The 25,581-nt window shown below is 43.3% G+C and overlaps 1 protein-coding gene across 8 annotated transcripts in view; it reads left to right on the forward strand.

Annotated features, from left to right (window-relative positions):
• The window catches only part of GPRIN3 (GPRIN family member 3), a 56,887-nt gene extending 32,435 nt beyond the window's left edge, over positions 1-24,452 (forward strand). For 6 of the 8 annotated variants that reach the window (XM_083835833.1, XM_083835831.1, XM_083835832.1 and 3 more), the window contains one exon: positions 20,855-24,452. In XM_083835833.1, the coding sequence (XP_083691959.1) occupies positions 20,964-23,255 (2,292 nt within the window). In that variant the 5' untranslated portion in view covers positions 20,855-20,963 and the 3' untranslated portion in view covers positions 23,256-24,452. Of the gene's footprint in view, positions 1-4,913; positions 10,644-20,854 lie in introns of all 8 variants that reach the window. The other 2 variants (XM_083835836.1, XM_083835835.1) reach the window with 2 other exon arrangements.
• The last annotated feature ends 1,129 nt before the right edge of the window (positions 24,453-25,581 follow it).

Genomic DNA, 25,581 nt, shown 5'->3' on the forward strand with positions numbered 1-25,581 from the left:
ATTTGGGTAAACATCAACTTCTTAAGAGACAGAACAAAGACTGATAATATTTATTCGAAAAAAAAAAAGAAAAAAAAAGTTCTGGATACGTTCTGAATCAAGTAAAATTACCTTCCAGTAGGAAAAGTTTTTGAGAGTGTATCTGACCACAGTTTGCGTTTGCAAATAGCAAAACCAGAAAAGAGCTACATATATCTTTTATTATATACATGGACTTTGAACTCATTAGCAGTTCTATAGAAACAAAGACTTGTACTGTTTAATTTTTTAATCACGCAACATCAGTCACTTATTAAGGTTGAGTGACTTGTTTCTCGGAGGCAGTGGCTAAGTATTCACATTTGTAAATCATGCACATATGAAAACACGGAGGTGTCAGCATGCTGTTGAGTAAATATGAGAAAAGCACATCACTGACACTTGCAACTCCATGCAGTGTATGGGTGAGAGAGAAAGCAGTGAAGATGGAGACCAAAAAGTAGTGATTAGGAACCAGTATAATAGCATTTTGCCCCCTGCTTTGTCCTTTGCCAGCAGTGGACATGTGTACGTGGGAAAAATAATTAAGTAGAGGGAAGAATGCCAACAATCACAAATATTGCAATGAATTACTCTAGCAGCCTCTGACAGGGTGCTACAGTCTAAGCAATGAGGCAAGTCCACAGAAGACAAACTGTATTCTTTTTTTCCTCTATCTCTAACTCCATGATCCTATGTTACGAAACTTATCAGCAGGGAAGGAAGCTATTACCATAGCCAATATCAAACAGACATACATAAAATATTTTTATTTTTTTTTTAATGAACCAGGACCAAGAGTCCCTATCTGTTAATATCTATGTTTGTAATTGTCAACAACTTCCATTACTTTTACTGTTCATTTTACTATATTTATGATAAAATAGGGAAATATGGCATTATTTGAGCTTGCCCACTTTCCTCCCTCAGTCCGCTTAGAAGGACAAGAAGGGATTAATCAAGGGGGACACAAACAAACATGATGGTGTTTGTTTGTATGTGTTAGTATCTGTGCATACAGTGCCTAGCACAGTGGAGACCAGCTCTCAGGTGAGACTCCAAGTTTGTATCACTTGGCAAATGATGAAAATTCATTTTCCCAGCTGAGCTATATCGCTGTTTAGCATTGGAGATGGAACTGTTTTCCTGAGGGAGTGGAAAAGAAATTTTTTTAGAAAAGGATCTTTAACTGTGTATTCTGAGCTGAGATGTTTCTCATCACCCTCTTGGGCAACCTTCACAGTCACTACGAGGGAAACAAACAAAAAGGTTATAAAAAAGATATGAAACCCATTGTTAGACAGGAGTCTTAACCGTGGTCTGATGAACTTGTGATCCAGGAAGCTGTAGCATTGCTCAATATAAAATCATTCATATTGTCCATGGACTGATCATAGGTCCTGTCCATTGGACACAGAATTTCCGAAGCCAGGCCAGAGGAGTCCATCAGCACACTGTATGAAAGGGTGAAGAGATGTAAGGAGGGAGGACAGGCTGTAGTGATAGCATTCTGCCAGGCTCTTCATGTACAGATGTCCCCAATTAGCAGTCAGTTTAAAGGTAACATGCACACCTTTAGAAATACCTAGGGGTTTACCTGCTTCCCCTTCTCCTTTTTTTTCTGGATGATTTGTTACCTGCTAGCAGCAGCCTAGCTCAGGTGAACCTGCACTAATATATATGGTTTCTGTGTGTAAAGGGTCTGCCAAGACTGTTGTGTGGAACACATGCGCTGTGATTTGGCAGCCAGTATGTCTGAGCCAAGGAAGCCCAGAGAGCAGTCAGTACTGCAGATTGTGCCTTTAAATGACATATTGATCCTATTTATAGATTTAACATTTGTATGCCAATGCTGCTTTATAGTTAAATACTGTAAAACAAATACAAAAATATCAAAAGTTGTGTACTGAGTACATACACACGCTCATTTGTGTGCATATACATTAATGTATGCACACAAGACGTAGGCAGATCGGTGTTTTCCGAAGGGCTGGTAGTCTGGCAAGACTGGCAAGTAGTTCAGTTAGCTCAGTTAGCTAGGCTACGTATTTGTTAAATTGAAGCATAGAGCAAGACTGAAGTAAACAGTATGAAAGGCTGCTTGAAGAAAAGCCTGAAGTTAGAAGTAACATGTTCTTACTGTCTCAAAACAAAACACTAATATGCATATCACAGGCATATCACTTTGGAAAGGAAGATCTAATTATCTGACCTTTTTTCTGACCCTTAATTTTTTTTTCTGCTAAAAAGTTGTTTCTAGAATCTTGTACCAGGTGTTTCTAGGTGTTTCTCTTGTAAAGTAACCTATGTTTACTTGAATTCTCTCTGTGACACCTGTACCTTTAGATCCTGCTGTAGGATCATTGACACTAATTAATATTGTCAGCTCTTCAAGATCATCATGCAATTGGTGTTTTGTCCTGAAGAAGAAGATATGCTTTTTTTTTTCTTTTGGAGAAATATTTGTTATTGTGATCAGGATCCCAGATTGCAGTCTAGTGTGTTGAAAGCTTTTTTTTTCCCCAGTGATGCTAATATGCAAAGACCTCAGTTCATAAAAGGGATCTCAAGATAAAGAGATGAAACAAGCAACTTGTGCAAGGTGCTATGCATTTTTTTACTGTTCATGGAAAAAGACAGCAGATTCAAATAGAGTACATGAATGAATAGAGAACACAAATACAGTGCTACATTATGACTAGTCTTAAAAAGTTACTATCAGAAGAAATGGCTTATCTCAGATGATGACAGTGAGCAGTCAGTTAGACTTTTAACGCAAAGCCAGACTGACTGAAACTGATTTTCTACTCTTATGCAGCCATTTTGCCTTCATAAAGAAACTAAAACTTTTTGAAGTCAAAGGACTGGTGCATTACCTCTAGTGGGTTCTTATTTTGCCAGTGTGATCTTAACCCAAAAAACAGCATGTCTGCTAAGTGCTCCTGGAAAGGTACCTCCCCTTCAATAGGGCCCCGGGACTCCAAACACGGAGTATTTCCAAAAGCAGGGTAGAACAGCAGAGTAAATCTGGGATGTCAGTGTAATGGACTAGATAGGAAATCTTCCACTGTAGCAGTGTGCAGCAAAGATGAAGTGGACAAGGGTCCTGTTGCATTTTAGTACTCCTAATTTTCTTAGGCTACCAGAGCTACAAGCCAGCAGTTTTTAGGGTGGCCTTTGTGCACTGAGAATAAACGGGATATCACCAGGTCCCAAGCTCAGAGAATAAGGAGGTACAAAAGTCCTGTAAATCTTCCCAGCTCAGCTCTCCCAGAAATAGTCTGGCTAGTGGGGATTGTCTAGCCCTTAAACTAGAAAGGGTTGAAGGATAATCAGTGCTTGCTGTTTAACTTCTTGATGGAACTAAAGAGCCCTTATTGTTAATGTCACTCTCCTTTCTCTGAAGCATCAGTTCCATGAAAGACTTCACAGTTGATAGGCTTAGCTTTAGAGATGAGTCATTAGGGAAATGATACAACATAAGAAGCATGCTGGGTGGCATTGGAAGGGGTAGAAGTAATTTGATAAAACATTTTTCAGAAAGAAGAGCTGTACAGAAGCAAGCTGACAGAATTATTCCACCCTGAAAGTCTGGTATTTCAAAACAAGATCTGAAAGTTCTCTAACACTGCAGCACACCACGACATCTCCATACTTATTTAAAAGAAAATGTTAGTCCTCTCCTTGAGGTTAATAATTAGGTAGTATCTGTTAAAAGCCAGTGAGCAGGCTATAAATATCTGCATAAGTTTATGAGAACCCAGATTTCTGCTCAAGCTGAGCAACAGCTTTACAAGATCCTCTGTTTCAATACTCTCTAAAATATCTTCCTATCTTCCATCCAATCCACAGGGACAGGTATTCCAATTCTAAACGTAACTGTGATAACATTAGACAATTCTTGGTTAGAGCACCAAAGACATTTTCACAGAAAGGGTAAGTGATATTTCTGAGGATCACCCCAGTCAGTGGTGTGGCAGGAGGAAGTGACCAAGCTTTCAGGCCCCTGCTTGCCTTCCTGTTCTTCATATGGTCCTGCTTATGCGAGAAGCATTAGGGCTATGAATTGCAAATGCATGTTCACCTATGTCTGCCGAGGGCTGAACTGAGTTGGAAGACCCATACCTTCATAGGGTGACTTCTGGTTAGGGCTGTGCAGAATTGGTGCTGTTTATTTCATGCCTAAGAACATAAGATTCATAAAGCTGAATTCAGCTTATAGTTTTGGCCAATGATGCTAGAAATGCATAAGGATGTGCAAAATATGACAGAGGAATAAAACCTGTTTCTTCGTTTCCTGAGAAGTCAGACAAACTCCATCAGGAGAAGCAGAGGAAAGTTCGAACAAACGAGGATTACAGGATATACTTCATTAATTTATCTGCTTGTGCTTTTTGACACTCAGGAATGAATCCAGCCTTCATTTTTTATTTAAGGCCTGATTAGCTTCATGCCTAAGAAATGGAAAGAACAAGCAGCTTCCTTCTGTCTGCATCAGACATACAAACTAACACAGAGGTGGTCCTCACTTTGTTGAGGAGAGGGGCCTTTACCTCCTGACTGAGTTCAGTGTATACACTAACTTCAGGGGAACAATTCAAACCTCGAGTCATGGGGCCACTTTATACTATTGGTGGAGCAATAAAATCAGCCCACTATAATCCTATCATAAGGCCTAGAAGCCTTCCCTGGGAAATATTCCCGTATTAAATGGTGTACTTCGAAAGTTGCTTCCAGCTAGACCATGCTGGGCCATTATCATAGAAATATGTGCAGTTGATACTGGGAAATAGCAGAACAATATTTATCCAATTCAAAAGATACTCTTATTATGAAGGGCCTCAGGGGAATGCTGCTTGGGAAATGTATTTTTATAATAAAATGACCTATTTTAGAATTACAGTTTTCCATGCTGGAGGAGGCAGGAAGGTGGCAGAAGGCCTGCCAAAGAGCTGGACAATAAGCACACTCACGCTTGCTCCCTAACAAGAAGATAAGTGGACTGAATGTATTAATAATATAGCACGTGGGGGGGGGAGTTAGGTAGGTTCCTGCATACAGTGTATTTGTAGCTGTCTGTTACACTGAAAGCAATGTGCCTTCATGTGAGCAGACATTCCTATCAGCAGCCAACCCAAACAGGCAGATGATAGGGAGAGAGCCCACACAATTATCTGTTTGAACCACTCCTCAAAAAGATGTAGGAGAAGAAAAAAAAAAGAAAAAAAAAAAAAGGACAAAGCTAATAACAGTTTTGGTAAGTAGCTAACTAGAAAGAAAGTTTCTATTCCATTCAGTTTCTGATATGATGATCCCTGATAGTGAGCTGTGTAACAAGCATTGTTTGCTGTTACTCACCACTTTCATCTGTGCTAATGCTCCAAGACAACACACATGTTGTTGCTTCCCCAGTAACGCAGCCTGAATCCTACCTACTCACCTTCAGTTTGTCTCATATTTTGTCTGATTAAACCTTTCAACTTTTTCAAAGTGCTATATAATCTAACTTCAGCAATCAAATTAGTCTTTAACCATCACATGAGTTAAACTAGTCATCAAAGACACACGTGTTACTGTAAAAATCAGATTAGTCAGTAGCTAACACGCTGCTCAGAAAAACAAACAAACAAAAAACACCTGAATTAGATGGGTGAAATGTGACCCTAGTAAAAGTCTGTAATTTCATTGATGCAAACCCCATCAATGGAGCTGCTGAAGTTTATCTGAGGCATAAATATGGCCTTTTATTAGCAGTATCCAACCAGAGAGATTAAATAGATGTGATTTTTTTTTCAAATGCCATAGCTGTCATTCTGACATGAAAGCAAACAACAACATCCTTTCAATCATCCAGTATGTAGGCAGCTGATTCAGAAAGAAATTAGGGCAGATGAGTTAAAGATGAATGAGCAGAATATTTAGTTTTGGTACTTCATTCAGCCAGAAGAATGTCCTTTCAAATTCTTGTCCTCTACAGTCCTTAGGGATGGTCCTGAAGTGCTCCTGGCCTGTACAGAGCAATGTTGCCATCCCAAACAGCAGATAATGATGGTAATGAAGTCCCAAAAGAATGCTAAAACACACAGAAAGAAAACTTACAGATAAAAAGACACTGAAGGTGTCCTGTGATGACCTTCCCAGTTCTGTGTCTGGTTGCAGAAAGGGGTTTTCCAATCACTTTTCTGCAGTTTTCCTTGATCCTTCTGTGACATGGTTTATGATTCAGCTTGTACACGTATCTTGAACGAAGGCAAGAGTGCAAAGGTACCTGTTTTCTATCAGATTGTATTGTGGCTCTTGCTAAGCTTTTTAACAATAGCAAAAAAAGAAAATGGAATAAATACCTATCAGAGTCTTAGAAAGACAGGAATGTTTATGACATTCAAGTTGAGTGTGTAACATGGGGTAGCAAGAAGTGTGACTATAGTCACCTTCACAAATATTTAAACAGTGTTAAAACTGTCTTTCAAAAGGATGATTTAAATGATGTTTTGCACCAAGATATAAGCATACATTTTTTTGTGAACAATTTCCTGGCCTTGAGCTATATGAGGCTGAGAAATGGTCTGGCAAGGAGCACACAGCAAGTGACAGATGGGCAGTCAGTGCTGGAAGACCATTCAAACCTAGGTTGAGGACACAGAGGGACAGCAAAATTCTCTATCACATGAATCAACCAACTTTCTCTTGCATATCTTCCTTTTGTAAGTGAGCGGATCTCACCTTTACCTCTTACCATCTACTGCCTTCTTACCAGGCCAGAATTCACTATGCAGTTCTAGTGATAAGCCTGTGTAACGAGTGGAATAAAGTCATTGAGTCCATGTGGGAGAAGGCTAGCATTCCCAGAATCAGCATTTCTAGACTAGCTTCATTTTCCAGTTTTGTTGGAGAAACTTTACGGTGAGGCACACTAACCTTGAAATAACTAACAGTTGAGCAACTTGATCTAGTTGCTGCCCAGGGAAAAGATCAAGGGGCTAGCAAGTTTCCAGCCTTTCCCTGAAATCCAAGGGCAAAGTCCACACGTATTAGGGGGAAAAAATAATAAAAATTAAAATTAAAAAAAAAAAAAAGGTTTCTGTCCTCCTGGGAGAGGAAAAGGGTGAAAGGTTTGAAGTAGTGATGTGGGATTTTCCAGCCCATCTGCAGGGCTAGCTGAACATCTGTCTCTCTCTAACCACCTCCCACAGCAGCCTGCATTTGAAAAGACTTTTTTTTTCTTTTTATTTTCCTGTTGACTTGTAATAGTATGAACCCAACAGTTTTCCGGTGGCTGTCCAGGCCTGTGATTTGTGGCTGTTAATAAATGAATAGATTAAGGGCCAGAGTGAACAGCGCTGAGGTAGTGAGGATCAAGCTGTAGTAATGATCTGGATAGTGCTGAGCAGGTCTGGAGGTGAAGGCATATGGCAGACTCCTCACCTTAGTGACAGCTGAGTTTCTTGGTCAAGGCCTAAGTTTTAAATAATACAGTTATACAAGGAAAACCTAATGAATCTCTTAGTTTCCTAGCTCTGTAGTCTGGACTTGCCTGATCTTATACCTCTGACACTATTTGCCTCTCTGCTCACATACTTGCTCCATTTTCTTTGGTCTGCTTTGTGTCTCCCTGCTCTTGCACGCAGACTATGGGTTTATAGGAAAAGGCATTCAGAACAAATTGTCTGCCTTGCTCTGGGGAAAAGAAGCAGCTTACCTTTAAGAAGAAAAAAGACAATCAAGTAGAGTCACTTGTTGAGTATCTCACCACCAGCTGCCCTGTTCACATTGGACATCATCCTCTCCATGGTCAAACATTCATGCTCCGTTTGATCCTATGGTCATCCTAAATTTTCTGAAGAGCAGGGACCTTAAGAGAGTCTTTTTCAGAAGTGCTACCTCCTAGTATGAACACATACAGATCTGCAGTTGTTTGCAAGTACATTTCTTGGACGGATAACCTGCCTAGGGCTTGTCCATCTTTAAGGCGGCATTTGTTAGGTTTTTGTTGTTGTTTTTGTGTGTGTGTGTTTTTGGAAATGCTGGCAACAGCAAATTTTGTACACTTTTTTTGTTTTCATAGTTTGTGCTTGAGCAAAGGTATCAGACTGCTTCACCTCTGTATGGATTCAAGACTTGCTCTATGGTGGTAATCCAGCAAGGGGATGCCCCTTTTCATATTTTTGATAGTCAAAAATGGTTAGTGGATCTCTAAAGCCAGATTCCTAAGCTATGATTGCAAAGAGTTTTTAGGAGTAGGTGAAGAGATGTGGAAGAAAATTCTTCTGTTGTTAAATCATTGGCATTAGACACTGACTATATATCATAATTTTCTCCATGATCTTCATCTGCATTAGCTTCTAAAGAAGAAATTGAAAAAGTTTCAATTCCTCCTCTTTGCCTGTATGTATCTCTATGCCCATATATAGCATCCAGTAAAATGGCAGAATATTTTCTGGGATTTCCTACATAAGAACAAGAACAAAAGGAACTAAAAGGAATTCAAAAATATCGAGCAGTTTTGACTCCTGCTGGCTTTACTGGTATTTCTGGCTATTCAGCAGTTTTGAGAATCAGACTTATTTGATTTCAGAGGCTAGCTTCAATCATCCTGTTTATGCAGGGCGCCTGTCATTACATTAGCATATATCAAATTTTATTTTTATATGTATGTCTGCCTGCAATCATATATGTGTGCATAGTTTGTGGTAATAAAGAAAATCTGTCCATAAATAGGATGTCAGAGAAAATAAGTTGTGGTAGGAAGCCTACTGTGCATCCACAGCTGGTGAAGTATCCAGCACTTATCTTCAAGAAGATCCCATGTGGAAATAAATCATCTTGCCTGGATTTTCATACTGTCTGAAGGGTTGCTGTGTGTTTTCTCATTCCCTCAAGTAGTCATCTGTGCATCAGGCATCTACATTCAATGCAAGTCTGGTGATCAAGCTCTAAGCTGTGAATGATTGGTTTTCACGTCTTCCAGCTGACTTGGAAACAAGGACAAAGCTGTCACAGAGCCCTGCTCGCTCACAGCTGCCCTGGCAAGGTACAGCCTGACCTCCACTCACTTCAAAGATTTGCAGGTTAAACATGCTGGCAGTCTGAGCAAGGACAGCTGAAACTGTTCCAAAAGAGGAATTTGTTCCTCCAAAGAGGAATGCAGACCAACGTGAGGAGTAGGGTGTTAGGTAATAAATTCAATAATTGCGCTGTAACATCTCAACTTTTTTTTTTTTTCTCTATCAGTTCTTGGAGTGAACAGTTATTTTACTGTGAAGCAGCAGTGTGTAGGATGAGATGGTACATGCAGGCATAGCTGCATGGTGAGTGCCAGTCACGCTGCCCAGGACGTAGCCTTGGCTAGGTGGTTGAGGCAGCCAATTTCAGTAAACCTGAGACTTTGCTAAACCCAGACATCATATATCTTGTTTGAGCCATTGTTTCAATTAGTGCTAATTAGAGTAATTAAGTAATTTTGCTACCACCCTCAGGGGTAGTAATTCAAATCAAAGCTGATGTCCTTCACTAGTCCTCCCCTCATGGTGTGGGTTGCTTCACTCACGTGATAAACGTAAGGCTAAATATCCCTGACTCGAGTCCAGCAGAAATGAGAAATCCAGAAGAAACTCTACGTCTGGAAAATCCTAACCCATGAGAGGAGTGGGGATGTTGCAACAGCTGGTGTAGGTCAGCATGGCCCTGTAGAGGGCTAGGGCGCTGTGCCATGTCGCAACAGGCAGAATTTTGGCTTGTGTATGGCTCCAGTAATTGACTCTTGATATTATTATTAGCTTTGAAAGGAATTATGAAGTAAGACATGCTGGGTCTCTGTTTCCAGTGCAGTTAAATTGGAAATACTGTAAAATATCTGAGAAAAGAGTTTTATTGAACTAGTTTCCAGATTTTGCTTTGCTATCTCTTTAATATTTGCTCTCTTAAGGAAGTATGTCTGGTTTTAGTTTGGTTCTGACACAGATGAGGTTTCCTGAGTCTCAGACACTAAATAAGAATTTGTCTTACAAGTTTTGTGATTTCTGAGAATTTGGAAGAAGAAAATGAAATTATTCTTAAGGCCATGAAAATCCACATTTAAAGCAGTGGAAAAAGCTGTAGGCAAGTGGGTTCCTTAGCCACCCTTGGTGGGGCTGGAAGAATAGAATCGCATCGAATCTAAGGATATAAATATATCTTTTGAGTAATCCATTGTTAGGGGACAAATCTAATAGGAGAAAGGAGGATGGTTCCTGAAATTGTGAAGTATGAGAGATTTTTACGCACCTGTGTTGGCTGCAAGAGCAATTCTGAAAAGCTATTACCATCAGACACCTGTGGGATAGACTACATATAACAAGCTATTCCCAAAATAGGCCATTGTACAGCACAGCTGTTGGTGCTTTGCTTTGCTGCAAAAAGGCTGGGGTGTTGACTTTGTGAATGAGCTGGCTTCTTAACCCACGGAAATAACTACGGTTTCTTTGTTCAAGCACATCCACATGATAGATGAAGAAGACTTAAGAACTTCTTTGTCTTGAAGAGCTCTCTGGTCATACAGTGAATTTCAGGACCCAAAGTTAGTGAGGTTGGGGTCTATTTTTACCAATACAGAGTTGGTATTTGTGCCAAACCGCCTTTTTTTCAAGGTAAGAGCCAGAACAACATTTTCCCCTCAATTTTACCTGATCAGATATGCCACGGTGGTAGTCACTGTAATCTGGGAGGTTTTCTTAGATGTGTCTTTTAACACCATCTGTCAGCTCTGGGTAGAGATGGAAGAAAACGTGGTGTGAGTTATAGGTGTAAGGTTTCCCAACAGGTTCTTATCTAGTATTTGCCTTCATTAGGGTTAGGTGGTTGGAAGCCCTTATAGATGCACCATTGTGTATGCTGTTAAGCTGTTCCGTCTTTTTTTTGATATAAAGAACAATGACAAACGTTATTTTCCCAGGCATCGCAAGGTGCCATTTAACATGTGTCATCCCATCCTTGGTTGGTTGGCTTCCTACCCTCCCCATGTCCCACATGCAGTCAGTTACAATAATAATAATGAATAATAATAATAACGAATAATAATAATAATGAATGAGGCTATCTCGTGCTTGTCTCTGGTTTGGTCCAATTCCACCAGGGTCAAAGTTCAAAATAAAGTGTATAGCCTCAGGTAAAGAAAAAGAAAGGAGTTTGAGACTAAGACAGCAGCTTTTCCTGTAACAGGAAGACAAGAGTTTTCCTGTAACAGCCTGACTTACAGTCATACTGTAAGCTCTTGTGACTGAGGTGAGCAGGTTGGAGTCCTTGACTGAATGTACAGGTTTGTGTCACTGCCCTCAAAGGAGCATTTACTAGTGTTATATACACACCAGTGGATTGCTCCGATTTTATCTCTGAACACCGATGGCTTCCAGCCTGCCACCGTTTGGCTTCCTGCAGAGCCTCAGCACATCAGACAAAAAGTGGTTGTAGCACACTCTGCTTCCTCTTGTGTTTCTTGAGAAGGTGTTTAGCAGGAAGCAGTTTACCAAGGAGGTTGTTTTGTCCCTTTTACCTTGCTTATTGTCAATGGCAGTCAGCAGCGTGGCAGAGAGAGAACTTGAAGAAACAGGAAGCAAGTGCTGAGGTGGAGGCAGGAAGAAGGGAAGATATTTTTAACTTTTTAAAAGAGCCACAGTGACAGTCGTTTCAGCTGCCAGCCTCTTTATTCACATTGGTTGTGTTTCTTAAAGCCAGGAGGCAAGAGTACACATGGTGAGATCATCATCGTGCCTTTCTTAGGTTAATCACATGCCACAGCAAATTTTTGTTACTGTAATGAATGGTTACACTCTGCATCCTTCTTCTCTAATTACATGCCGCTTGGAGTAGTTTTTTTCCATTAGGACAATACTTGTAAGTATTGGGATATGGATACATCCTTTGCTGGGTGCCTGTTATGTAGAGATCTATTCTCTTTTCTAATATTGAGCCCAGTGTCTTCATTAAAATAAGATGATATATGAGGAGAGCATAATTTCTCAGGAGTTAAAAAGTTGTAGTTGGCTCCTACTTTGCATAAAAAAACATTCCTCCTCCTGTAGGCTCACTGAGGCAAAATTTCCTTCCCTGATAGGTTGGTGAAGTAACAATGCTGCCACAACACACTTCTCTGAGCACCAATACGTATGGTTCGTCAGCATCAAGTCAGGCCTAATTAATGGGAGTGCTACCACCACTACTAGGGCTGCTTCTGCCACACGAATGGTGTTTGCATGCAGTGTGCTGGGGGAATGATCTTATGGGAAAGGTTGTGATGAAACTGTGGAAATTTGCATTCAAGGAACTGAAAACATGTCAGGTAACATCCTTTGTCCCATAGAGCCACCCCGTCCAAGTCAGGCCTACTTAGCAGCAGCTAGGTTTTCTTAGCTGCACAAAATGTGGGTTTGGTTTTGGTCCAGCTCACAGTAGACATATGTCCGTGTAAACTGCACCATCACAGCTGTCACTAGCTGACTGGGACTCTTAGCAGAGAAAGCAAGAATTGTATGGGCACTAAGCCAGCACTATGCTTTCATCTCTGATGATGATTTTTCTGCTTTAAAATGAAGTCACATTGGCATTATTGTGTAGGAAAAGGATATTTGTCGTTAGCTATTGTTAAACTGCTCTCTCAAAAAACATTGCTTTTGTTTGTCAACGGTCGATGTTCAAAGGCATTCAGTTGTATGAAATGCATTAATGAGGGGTTAGGTTTCACTGTAGTTTTACCAGGCAGAAAAAGATAGCAGGATATGTAAAGACTGAAATTCCCCCTTGTATGACGGGCAGTGTTCTTGCTTTCCACATCAAAGGTGGAAGTGGTGCTTGGAGGGTTCATACAACCCTCCTGGTAACCTTCAAACACCGCTGTCTTGTTATTCAATAATAAGCTGAAGAAACCTAATGTGACATGAGCTATGTGAAATGGAGTCACCTACCTGATGTGGACAGCAGACTTCCGGTTTCCTTCCACATGTGTGTGCGTCAGGAGCGTGCAGGCACACGTTCCTCTTGAAATAAGGCTTACCCTTGAAGTCAGGCAGCAATTTCCTTAAAAGTCACCTCCAGCATCAGGCACTAAAACTTTAAAAATGCTCTGATAAATAATGAGGTTAAACATAACAACATGCCATTAAAAAAATAACAACAACAACAACAAAAGCATATAGCCCTGTGGCTTTTGTCAACACGTCGTGTCCCCTCTTGAGTGACCCAGGTTATGAGCTGGGATCACAGCCATGCCTTATGTAACTGTTAGAGCTGGCTGCCAGCTAGGGTCGCTGCTGTTTGGTTTGGCTGTTTTCACAGAGCCATTTCTCCTTCCTTTTCACCTTGGAGGAGAAAGGCTGCCAGGCTCTTGGCGGTACTCTGTAGCGAGACTGTTTTTCATCGGGGGAATTTTATGTCAGGGTATATACAGGGGGTACGGAGGCAGGACAGGCAGTGGGGCAGAGAGGGGACAGGGTGGAGGGGGAGGAGGACATGGGGTGGCACTTGTGGAAGATGAGCTCGGGATGGGACAGAAGAGGACTGCTTTCCTGGAAAGGCAGCTGGCACCCAGCCCTCCTGCTGGTCCGTCCTGCTGGACTCACCCTTTGTGGGGCTGTTTTGGGAGTTCCTGGGGGCCTGTGATAGTGTGAGTGGCGCAGCCTCCCCAAGAAAAGGCTTTTAATCCATGAGAAGGAGGCGGACTTTGAAGGACTCAAAACTTCAAGAGCCACAGAAGACACCAAAATCCTTAATTTAAATCAGGACATTCAAAATCCTTTCCAAGTGCTGATTCCCAGTACACTACTCAAGGCTGTATTTTTTAATATTTATAAATATTGTTTTGAACTGAAGTGTTTGAATGCAAAGCAACCCTTTCCTTCTGAAAACTTGACAGAGTTCTGCAAAATTGTGGTGTCCCCATAAATCTGTAGCCACTTCGGCGTTATTCCCATGAAAACAAGATGTTCTCTCGGCACCACCGTGGTGTGTACCAGCCTTTGGCTGTGGCTGGAGAAAGGTGGCTGGAGAAAGTGTCCTCTTCAGAGCAGCCAGCCCAGCCTTGCAGTTCAGTGCTGGGGTGCCTTTGAGGGAAGGTCACTGTAGCTGTATCAGGGTAAAGAAACCTAAACTTGCATCTCTTCCAATACGATTTTTGACTGACAGAGATTACAAGCAAAGTGAAAACAGGAGTGAAGTCTGAGCAAGTTTACAGTACCATATTCTCTGACAATTTGGAGGTCATGCTAAGGCTGCTGTGACTGATGCTTGCTTCTAAACTAGGATAAACACTGCAGAATTAAAATTATAGATGGGCAATCCTTTGTACTCACTGCTAAGTACTAGAGAGTACTTAAGAGAAGTCCAGTCTCCATTAGCCTCTTCTGCAGCCATCTGGACACAGCACTTTCTGGACCACCAGGAGTTCAGCAAGAGTTTAGAGAGTACAGGGACAAACAACAAAATCTGGCAATGGTATCTGCATGCTGCAGTGAAAAAATATTTTATTTTAAATGAAGAAAGATGCAAAGCAGTCTGCCTTGCTTTGGGCTAGGTCTAGAGACCACCACTCCATCTGGTGGGACTCACTTAACCCGTGTCCTCGTTTGTAGGTTGTGGGCAACAGGTTAAGCTGGGCTTTGCTCTTCTGAAGCAGAGCTCCCATGCTCCACACTGTGCAAAGTTAAAGCCAACACCTGGCCCGGAGATGCAAGATGAGAGGAGTCAACAACCAGAAAAATGTATTTCTTTAGTGTGTATAAAGTCTCCCTTGGCTAAACTTCTAGTGGCTGTTGGGCTGATTGGCAGCCATCTCTTTCCGGAAAAAAAATAAAAAATAAAAAAAATGGCAGTGGTATTTAACCACATCCTCACCTTAATTTTTCACCTAGTTTTCCTGTGTTTATTACCATCACAAAGCAAGCACAAGCAGAGCCTGATGCTTTTCTTCAGTACTTTCTCTGTCTTTTCTTTGGATTCATATCCCATTTTTCCTCTGTTTTTTCCACTTTTCATCATAGTGTCTTGGCACCTGTGCTGCCAGACCCACTAGGTGCTGCAGGTGCTCATACCTTGTGCCCAGGAGGAAGAGTGCTCGAGGCTTTGTGAAGAGGCCAGTCTGCTCTGGGAGAGCCCTGGCAGGAGCTGTTTTTTCCCCGGGGCTGTTCATGTGGTTTTGTTGGTAATGTTGAGGTTTAATAAACAAATGTGCGTTAATTTCCAATAGTGATTAAAGTGTGTCATTCGGTTTAGAAAATCCTTACCCTCCTGATCGTCAGGAACTGGGTGAGCAGAAGAAGATCAGGGTATGTTTGTGTGTCAGGACTTGAGTCTGGCCAGAGCTTTCAAGTGGTTGTGGAGTTTTTCTAAAGCAAACTTCCCTGCCCCCAACAAGATTGAGACTGAAAACCTTTCAGAATAAAACCCCAGACACTTAGAATTAGGAACTCGTGAATTAGAAATGTAATTTTTAATATGGAGAAAAAGAAAAATAAATAGGCAAAATAAGAGTCTGTGCAGCCAGACCAAAGGCTTCTGAGTTGCAAGAGGCCCTTCCTTATCCTCTCTGGTCCCTGGGACATCCTTCCTGTTGCACTTGGTGCCCGACTGGATGCTCCCTGTGGGGCATCTGAAGGGGCTTCCATGTCTAGCTCCTTCTCAGCTTTTTCCATCATTTGCTCCATGGCCCGCCAGGCTGAGCTGTCTTCCCTCCTTCTAGAGGTGTGCAACTTAGCAGTCAGCCTTTTAGGGGAACAGAACAGCGAATGTGCAAATGTGATACATGCCACTATCACATCTTGCCCAGTTTCTGTCCTCAAGGCAGATGTAATACAGACAAACAACGCTCTGAGCTGGCTTGGTGTGACCTTCATACAACAGCAAGCGCAACAGAGAATAAATAGCCTTGTGCTGGGTGTGACACACTTGTGGTGGTGGTGGGAGTGCGATAATCTTTCCACAAATGAGGTCACAGAAAGAGTGATGCTCTTGCACCACCTGCAATACCAGGTGTTGTCCCCAGCTGCAGAAAGGGAAGTGGGACTTCAGTTCTTACTTTCTGACCATTTGCCTTTGTGTTTTGGACAAAAGACTGCAAAATGGGAGTTATGCACCCTCTCCTTGAAATCCCAACCCTACCTTTTTTGGGAACCACATGTACACAAGGTGTCTGTGTGCATCCCCTCTTGCATCTCCATGTAAGGTCCTGTCTCCTTTCAGCATCCCAAAGCACGCTGAGAGATGGAAGCTTGTTATATCTTGTATCTTACCTCTTTGGGCCATCTCTTCTGTATTTTAGTGAATATTAAAAGGCAATTTTATCTTTTACAGATAATTAGGAGGAAATAACCCATTAAGCAAATTTTTCATGAATGGAATAGCTAAGACCCTTTGACACTAAAATGAAAAAGCCACAACGTTTTACAGAGAACAGAATAAAGAGCTAGAAAAAATGGAAAAAAAAAAAGAAATAAAAATGCAAAATTGGAAGGATGCATGTGCCTGTGTATATATAAAATTTAAAGAAATGTGCTTCGTGATCTATCTATTCAGTGGTCTAATATGAGTTAGAGTGTTCCATTTGTTTTTTTTCTCAGATTAGGAGACAAGAAGGGAGGCTGAATTCCCACTTTAGCAGGTGTTCATCTGCAGCATTAACCTGTGCAGTTCTACGATGATTTTCATAATAATTTGAGAAACCATAGGACAAGATTAGAAATTTTAAGAATAAATATTTAGTTCTTTCGTTTATAGAGACAAGGCCAAACAAAGGGCTCAAAGAATGTAGGTCTCAATGACTGGAAAGCTGATGAGAATCTAGATTAGGGAGTGGGCACTTGATTTGTTTGGGAGCTGGATTTTATTTGTTTTTCATTATTTATCTCTAAACTATTTTTAAAATTAAGGGTAGTTGGAGATGCTGGTAGTCTTTTGTGCGCTTTTGCAGATTTTCACAATTTTTCCAGAGGAAATGGTAGTCAGAATCTTATGCTGGAATTTCCTAGAAATTTCTTTTTTGATTGTTTTTTGTTTGTTTTTTGTTTGTTTGTTTGTTTGTTTGTTTTTGGAGGGGGGTTGGTTGGTTTGTTTTCTGTTTTTGTTTGTTTGTTTGTTTTTGTTTTTAGTAAAATGCAGACATTCTGGTTTTGTTGACGTTCCAGTAAGCAGTGAGAGGGAAATTTGTAATACTGTTCTATTGGGGAAGGTGTTACCAAAATAAATAGGAGTTTCTTCTCATTGTAGCTTGAGGTTAATAACATTAAGTTGCCTGGAAACTTCTTAGGGTTTTTCGTTTTCTCGCTTATGTGTTTCTCTTTAAGCACATAAAGAAAACATGCTCAGTGACACAAGTGCGTGAAGGTCTGCTGGCCATGCAGGGACCCTGCCAGGCCATACAAGCTGAACATAGACACTGTTAAATTAAAAACTTGTTGCAAAGGTCCAGAAAAATTCTACATTGAGATAAGATTGACACAGGCAGAAAATTGTGGTCTGAATGATTACGATGTAGGAGAGTTGTATTCTTGTCAAAAATCTGTTCTTATTATTAAAAGAATGATTTTGACCTTTGGGGAGATATTAATTTTGCCTCCTTATGAAAGAAAATTTGTGATGATTGCTCCAGGTCAGGCATACAACACTTGCAACGTTCACCGGCGATCTTAATTTGTTTTGACGTGTTTTGGCTGGCCACCGAGTTTTGTATTTCTTTTGTCCTCCAGATATTTGCTTGCAGTCAGTGTTGCTTGTTGGTTTGAATCCTTACTGACTTGACAGTTGAGTAGTGTGTGTACACTGTGCCCACAGGTCTCGGCATTGTTCTTCACTCCTAGGAATAATAAAAATGCCTTTCCGATACTTTAATTAGCTGATTTTGCGGCTTTTCTCTTGCATAAGACTTACGTTCTGATTTTTATTAATTTTTGAGAAAGCATTGTCAAAAATTACCACATTTATTTAGACTACTATGGTGCCATTGGCTCCTGTTATCGGGCTATCTTAATGAAGAGTCTAGCAATAAGTTCCCATGACTGTGGCAACAAAGAAGTATTTAAATATGTATATATATATATATATTCTCATAAACTAATGCATTTTCAAGCTGGTCCCATGCAGGGGAATGACCTGGCCCCCCACCCTGTGTTTAGGGGTCAAGTGCAATGTCTGGGTTATGCTCTGTTATCCCATATCTCAGAATAGGGCTGCATGGGTTTATTGGGGCAGAATTTCCCCTCTTGGCATGACATGTTTAGGGCTAAGTAGCAGAATCACTTTTAATTAGCACTTGTGGCATCTAAATGTAGGCTTCAAAAATAAACTTTCTTGAACACACTTTCTAGTAACACCGCTGAAGAGACACTAAGCAGATGTGGGGATTCATGTGGGAGTTCAGGTCAGAACTAATTTATTAGTTGAGAAATGAGGAATTGTTCCATCATTGAGCAGGTTTGAGTTAAGGACAGTGCTCCGTTGTTCAGAGTGCCTTTCACAGCTGCTTCTGACTACCAGCACGCAGACCTGTGCTGGCATCAGTGCTGCTGTAGGATTTTCATGTGATGACACAAGCAATCTGTTTCCATCGAGAGCACTGGATTTTGGGTGCTGCTTTTTTAGAGGTTTTCATATAGTGAAGAGCCAAGCAGATTTGCTCTGCCGCCTTTTTTTTTGTACCGAAACTTTCACCAAGCAGTATGTCACATCTTAAGATCTCGGTTTGTTTTTGTTCCATTATTAAAAATGACCTGCCCAATTGTAGATGCAAGTTTAGTTTGCACTGATACTTGGAAAAGCAAAGAAGAGAGTACCAGAGTTTAGAAAACAGATGCCCAAAGCCATCTGCTCCTCTGCACACGGTTATTAGACGTTCGGTCATGGTACAACAGCAGGAACTTGGAATGGCTCTCCTCTTCAGGACTCTGCTAACTGGCATTAAAGTGAGCACAAAATGAAGCAAACATCTTGTAGGCGGCCACAAAGTTGTGCAGATTTGCAATCTGGTTTCTATAAACTCAGTGCGTCTCAAAAAGCTCAGCCGTCGTTAGCCTTGGAGGAGACCCTCTTTGGAGTGATACGCAGCTGTGACCACAGAATGTGGCTCAGTTTCCTCCAGGGGCAGGATCACAGCTTATCAGGGCTGACTTAACCCAGCAGGCTCTGTGTATCTGTAGTTGGAGAGAGCCCAAAGATACAGTATAAAAAATAATGAATTATTAATATCTGGAAGACATAAAGTTTAATGAATAAGTAATAAGTTGCAGGGTTTTCCTTTTCTTAGAAAAAAAAGATAGGTTGTCTGTATTCTTTTCAATTTTCCTCTCATTGAGCACTTTTCTCCTGTCATTCTTTCTACGTACCCTGAGGTGCTGAAATTTAGGGTGAATCTTACAGAAACTGAGAAAGTTATAGCACTGCTGTTATGGTTGAAAGAGAGAAGGGTAGGGATCTACCCTTTTGGGAGAGGTCTAATAGTGATACTGCCAGTGGGTAGGGAGGGTCTGGGACATCACAGCTCCTGCCAGCAGCATCTCCGCCGTGTGCCTGCAGAGACATGGACACAAAGGTAATTTTCCCAGCACCATCCCTCTGCTTAACATAAAGCTAAATGTTAGGAGTGTCTCCCAAGTCTCACGCTGGTGTTTGGCTGACAGCATGAGCTGCGGAAAGCTTTTAAAAGAAGCTTTTCAGCTAGCATAGGTAGCCTGCAATAAGAGTGGAGTGGGACTTAATCGCCGGTCACCGCCGCTCTTCTGGCACTGACAGAGACCAAGCTGTTGACCTTTAGCAGGACCTGAGCTGGGCAGTGCCGAGTCCTTTTGAAAACCCCAGTCAAGAAGCAGGGTTTTGAGGTCGCCTCCTGCTTGAAGTCACGGTTTCTCTACAGTTCTGGCCAGGTTTCAACCTGGATAACTCTGCTCCACCTGCTTAAAATTCCTCCCCGCTGTTTCGCTGGCTGTGGCATTCACTGCTGCTTTGGGCCCCTCCTGTTCAGTGGTGCAGGTGGTGCAGCTATCTTTTCCCCTCCAGTTTCATGTCACCTCTTCATAAACTAATTTCAAGATCATCTGTGCCTGTGTTTATTGACCGAGCAGGCTTCTTTGCAGTTATTTCAAAGAACGTAGATGTGAAAGCTGTAAGTGCGTGCATCGCTCCATAGTTTCAAGGCACAGTAGCTTCTCTTGGTGTTCGTCTGTGCTATCCAGCAGGTTGTCTTTCCTCCATATTCCTTTTACCAGTGAGGTAAACTCCGTGCACATTAGGCTGAACTGACCCGTGTCGGCATTTCCTTGCTGGTGGTGGAGGGAAGGAAGGGCTCTCCATGAGAGGAAGGGGACACCAGTGGGCAGCAAAGTGGTGGGATCACTTGTGTCACAGGGGAGTCCCGTGGGAATCGTGTCCTATTTTCGTGTACGCACAACAGGCAAGTCAGCAGCTGCTCAATCACCTTCCACAGGTGACTTGACACAGGGTTTTATCGGTTTATTTTCTGACCTCTTGTTGCTGTGTATTTTCCCCTCAAACTTCCAGACACAGCCTGCTCCCCTTCCATTTCTTCCTGCTTTCTCTTCGTATTTCTTGTTTTACACTCCTTCTTGTTATGTCATTATGTTTTCATTAATGTATCCATGGCAGGGCAGCTGTTATTGTTTTGTCCCTAGTGTCGTCTTCTCCATCCAGACCTCGAAATTGGGACATTCCTGAAATCTGTCTTTTATGTGATTTTTAAGCAGAACTGGGTGCTTCACTTTCCCCCCTTACCTGCAAGTATTTCTCTCCAAGCCGTAAAATAAATATATTTTGTACTTCTTATTCTTAAAACTGAATACAGCTTACACTGTGTTTCTTTCATTGACAGATTAGCTATACAGGAGAACTGTTGCTGAAAGCCTGCCCAGGTGGACCCACCACCCTGCGAGGGCCCTCCGAGGAGGAGCTGACAGTGAGCCGCATCCCTGAGGCAGTCCATGGGGACTGTACCACATCCCCTGGGACCTGCCGAGCTCTCCCTAGCTGCCCCTCCCGAGGAGAAGGACCGCCCAGGGGACCTGCTGCCTGCTAAACACCAGCCCAAAGTTGCTGCTGAAGAGAGAGCCAGCAATGGCTTCCCCTGCTCCGTGCCAGGCTCCGCAGCCGCTCGCACCTGCAGCCTGAAGCGCACCAGCACCCAGAGGCAGGAGGCGTGCTGCAAGGAGGATGCTAACCAGCAAGCTGTGCTTCTTCGCAGGCTCTCCAGCCAGGCTGTGGAGGGGTGTCTGACAGCAGTAGGGCCAGCCCCAGCGGTGGATGCGGCAGGGTGCAGGCCAGACATGATGCCAGCTCCCCAGAGCTCCCGGCAGTTCGTGCAGGGTGGCCAGGCGAAAGCAAGCCCCCTGGCGCAAGTGGAGGACTCTGCCTTGAAACCTCAGGGGACTGAGGAGCAGCCAGCTCTCCAGGTGTTGCAGTGTTCCTCTCCGGGCAGCCCGGCCAGGGGTAACGAGTCGTGTCTCACCTCTCAGGCAAGCCTTCTGCAAAGAGAGGGAAAAGAGGGGGGAGCAGAAGCTGACGCTGCTGCCTGCCAGCCCGCCTCTCCGGTGAGGGACAGGAATGCTGCCACCAACGCTGGGAAAGATCCACAGGCGGCTGTGGTGGCAAAAAGCGGGTCTGCAGGTCCTGAGCAGCTGTGTCCTGCTGATCAGACTGAGATGACACAGAGCAGCACGGCCCCAGCCCAGCTCAGCTGTGAGGGCACACATCCCGTATGTGATGCAGACACTGAGCCGGGGAGCTCGGGCCCGACCCAGCTCTCCAAATTCAGAGAAACAGGTACAATGACGGTTCAGTCAGAGAGCAGCTCTTTAACTCAGGAAGCAGCAAGCAGAACGTGGCGAGATGCCGAGGTTCAGGCTGTAGCTACTGTGGAGAATAAATCAGCTTCCACCAGCCCCAGCATCCTCGCTGCCTTCTTAAAAGGGAACCCTCCTCCAGAGGAGAAGGAAGAAGTGCACATCATTTACCAAGGCAGTGGGGGGCTGAGCCAGTCTGAACCTGCTAACAGCTGCTCCTCACAGCAGAAGCCCCCATGCTCTCCTGGTACAGTGTCAAAATTGACTGTTGTTACGGCTGTGGCTGCTACAGCCCAAAGCCAGCCTGTCGGGCTGCCTGCTGTCCCACCCGACGCAGCGTCCCCAGGCTCAGCAGACAATGCAGAACCCACCGTCCCCTTCTCCCCTGCAGCCGTCACCTCCCGAGGTACACCTGTGGATAATACTGAAGGGACAGGTCCAGCCAGCAGCAGTGAGGATGCTCCTGCACTGCCGACAGATGCTGCGGCCCTGTCAAAGTCAGTGCCTGCCCAGCAGCTTGCCATCAGCCCCGGTAATCAACCCGCAGCACGGTCTGCTGCCAGTGAAATAAATGTCACGGCTGCTGCCAGAACTGAGAGCAAGGTGCAGTGTCTTGTGCATGACGTGGGAAGCAGCCAGTTACCTTCACTCTGTAACGTGCAGAGTGAAACCAAGCAGAATGAGGCCCTGGGTAGCTCTGAACAAAAACCAGTGCCATGTAAGGGTGCGAACGAAGTGGAGGCAATTCCTCAATCTGGGGTAAAACCAAAAGAAGAAAACTTGATGGTGCTTGATGCCCAGGGAGGGGTAAATGCTAGCAGAGAGCCCATCAGCGGAAAGGCTTGCTCGGAGGAGGTGGGTGAGAAGGAGCAGAGCGGACGCCAGGGTGAGATGAGGCCGACTCCGACGGCCAGCAGGCAGGCTCTGCCGGTGGGAGCAGTGGCTGCTCCGAGCTGGAGCTCTGGACATGTCACCCCTCTCCTGGAGGCTTCGGCAGCTCCCCAGCAAGCCAAGGAGTCCAAGCGTGAGCTTCATGCTGCAGCTCTTCCTTCTTTGGTTCAGGCCTTGCCAAACCGCGGGGAAAACAAGAAGCAGCCCGCCTCTGCCATGGAGGCAAAGGTGCAGGTGAAGCAATCCAAGCACGTTAGAGATGTTGTCTGGGATGAGCAAGGCATGACGTGGGAGGTCTACGGTGCTTCCCTCGACCCCGAGTCCTTGGGAATCGCTATCCAGAACCACTTACAGAGACAAATCCGGGAACACGAGAAACTGATCCGGGCTCAGAACAGTCAGAACCGGAAATCCATTTCCTCAGACACATCCTCAAATAAGAAACTGAAAGGGAGGCAGCATAACATATTCCAGTCCATGCTGCAGAATTTTAGGCGTCCCAACTGCTGTGTCCGACCTGCTCCGTCATCTGTGTTAGACTGAAGTGGTCCGCAGGGGTGGGTGGATATCTGCAGTGGTAGTGAGAATCCCTCCCCTCGAGTCTCAAGTCCTGCTGTTCAGTTGTGTTATTGGGGTTGCAGTGCAGCAACAGTGGAAATTATTGCCCTTTGTTTTCTGAGTAGCCACTCACTCCGTCATGCCTTCGTCATTGCCACAGCTGGTGTATTTCCACATGGTGCCCCCATCCCGTCCACTGTCAGATGAGAAGCTAGGCACTTAGCAAAAGCACAAATTTGCATTGCCACCTTGTGGCAGGGAGAACAGCATCTTCTGATAAAGCAAGAAGCAGAGGGATTATCCGGATCATTGTCGGAAATTACTGGTATTCATCACAAGGTCTTATGCAGAGGGATAGGCTGGGGGAAGCTGGATGAGGTGAAACTAAGGTTAAACAGCTGTTTAACCGAGCTGTAAAGCGAGACATCTTTCCTTATGTTTAAGTTACCCACACTGAGGCAAGTCTGTAAAAAGGTTACGAACAGTTGATGCAGTGGTGCACAGTTTTTAGGTGAGCCTGAGCGAGACAGTTCTTTTCCCCTTGAAATGGAGAATGAAGGAAAGAGTGAGGATCAGGGCTGAAGAGCTCTCTTTGGGAGAAGAAGTTGAGTAAATGGGATTTTGATGGCTGGAAGGGGAGGTGAAAGAGGAGTGTGCAAGGTGTGTGCAAGCAGGCAACACCTGCAGATGAGGCCAGCCACGAGAGGACACGCAGCCAGGTCTCCTGGCACAGTGGCACACCAGCCCAGGCTCTCAGCAGCCTCCAGAAGTGCTGAATGCTGCTCCTGTAAAACACTTTTTAAAGTAGTGTGGTTTTTTTTTCTGTCTCTAGAGATGCACGGTGATGTTTTAATGTAGGAGCAGGCTGTGCTGTGCACCTAGGTCCATGAGCCTACATGTCTACTGTGTTACACTGCTCTGACTTTTTAAGCCCTTATCTGAACCTGCTCCTTTTTTTTTTTCTTCAGTATATTGGTGCTTTTCTCACTGCCTTTCATAAACTTAATACCATTTATTTAGCCTGTGCGTATCTTGTTTTACCAAATGTTCTCTATATTATAAATAGTTGTATTGTTAACTTGAAACATTTACTTTACAGAAGTATTGAAATCTTGAGACAATCTTTACTGTATTTCTAATGTTAGAGAAGTTGTAGCATCTGCCAATAAAAGGTAGCTTAGTGACTGTTTCTCCAGAAGTGTGATATACAATAATGTCTCAAATGTACATTTGTCACATTTCTCAGCTTAACAACATTTTTCAACCTGGGAAATGTTTCTCACTAGCTTTTCATTCTGTCCACTAGTGTTTATGGTAGGCTGGGGAACTCCTGCAGTGTACAGAAAGTTTATTTTTCAATCCTGCAAAGCACCAGGGATTGGGATATTGTAATCCTGCCGAGTGCTAAGTTAAATAGGAGTTACTTTTATTTCATTAAAGATTTTTCATAAATCATAATGATAATTTATTTCTGTCTGTAGTACCACACACCCGACTTCCTCTGTAGATCTTACAACACAGTGTAAACAAACACGGATATCCTTTCTTTTTTCTTTTCCTATGAAGCAGCTGTGAGGTGGTCCACTTGTACTTAGGAGGCCAGACTTTTTGTGTGTATTGACTGCCAAGCTTTCAAAGCAGCTGTTTCAGGGCAATTTTTTTCCCCAGTTAGGAGGTAAAATACTGTAAGGTTTCTTTAATGGACAATATTTCAACCTACTTCAATGAAAGTTGTTACCCCTATGTTTGGTACTCCTAATTGACTCCTAATTTTCCTCTGGTATATATTTGGAGTTTTATGGCACCTCCTCATTCCATGTCTGTACATTATTTCAAGTTGTCTGCCACTTGATGCTGAACTGGTGAATCTGAAATACCATATCAGATAGTGTCTTCCCATGTCTGCCTACTAGGAGGAAAGTCTCCCGTCTTTTTTTTTGTTAATATTGCTGTTTCCATTACCTTCCTAGCAGTGTCTGAGATGTGAGTTTCCTGTGAAATTTTGTGTGGGATTAATATCGGCAGCATCATTAGGTAAGGTTAGTTGACAAGTTCGGTGTCTCTTACCACGTTGTGTCTGTGTCAACCATGAAGAGGTTCCCAGAGTTTTCTGTGGTGTTTGCTGTCTCCTGTCCAGGTCCAAGGCTTTGCGCAGCTCCTTCCTACACCTTCACCTCCCTTCTGCCAGCTCCCTCTTTAGCTGCTGCCCAGCCTGTCCTCCTGTGAAACCGTGTCCCTTGACTCTTGGCTCTCATCCCTCCCTCCACTGCCCTCCTCATTGCCAGCTTGCTCTGAATTGTCCCTTTACAAA

The sequence above is a fragment of the Anser anser genome (genome assembly GCF_964211835.1).
Source record: "Anser anser genome assembly, chromosome: 4".
Classification (NCBI taxonomy): domain Eukaryota; kingdom Metazoa; phylum Chordata; class Aves; order Anseriformes; family Anatidae; genus Anser; species Anser anser.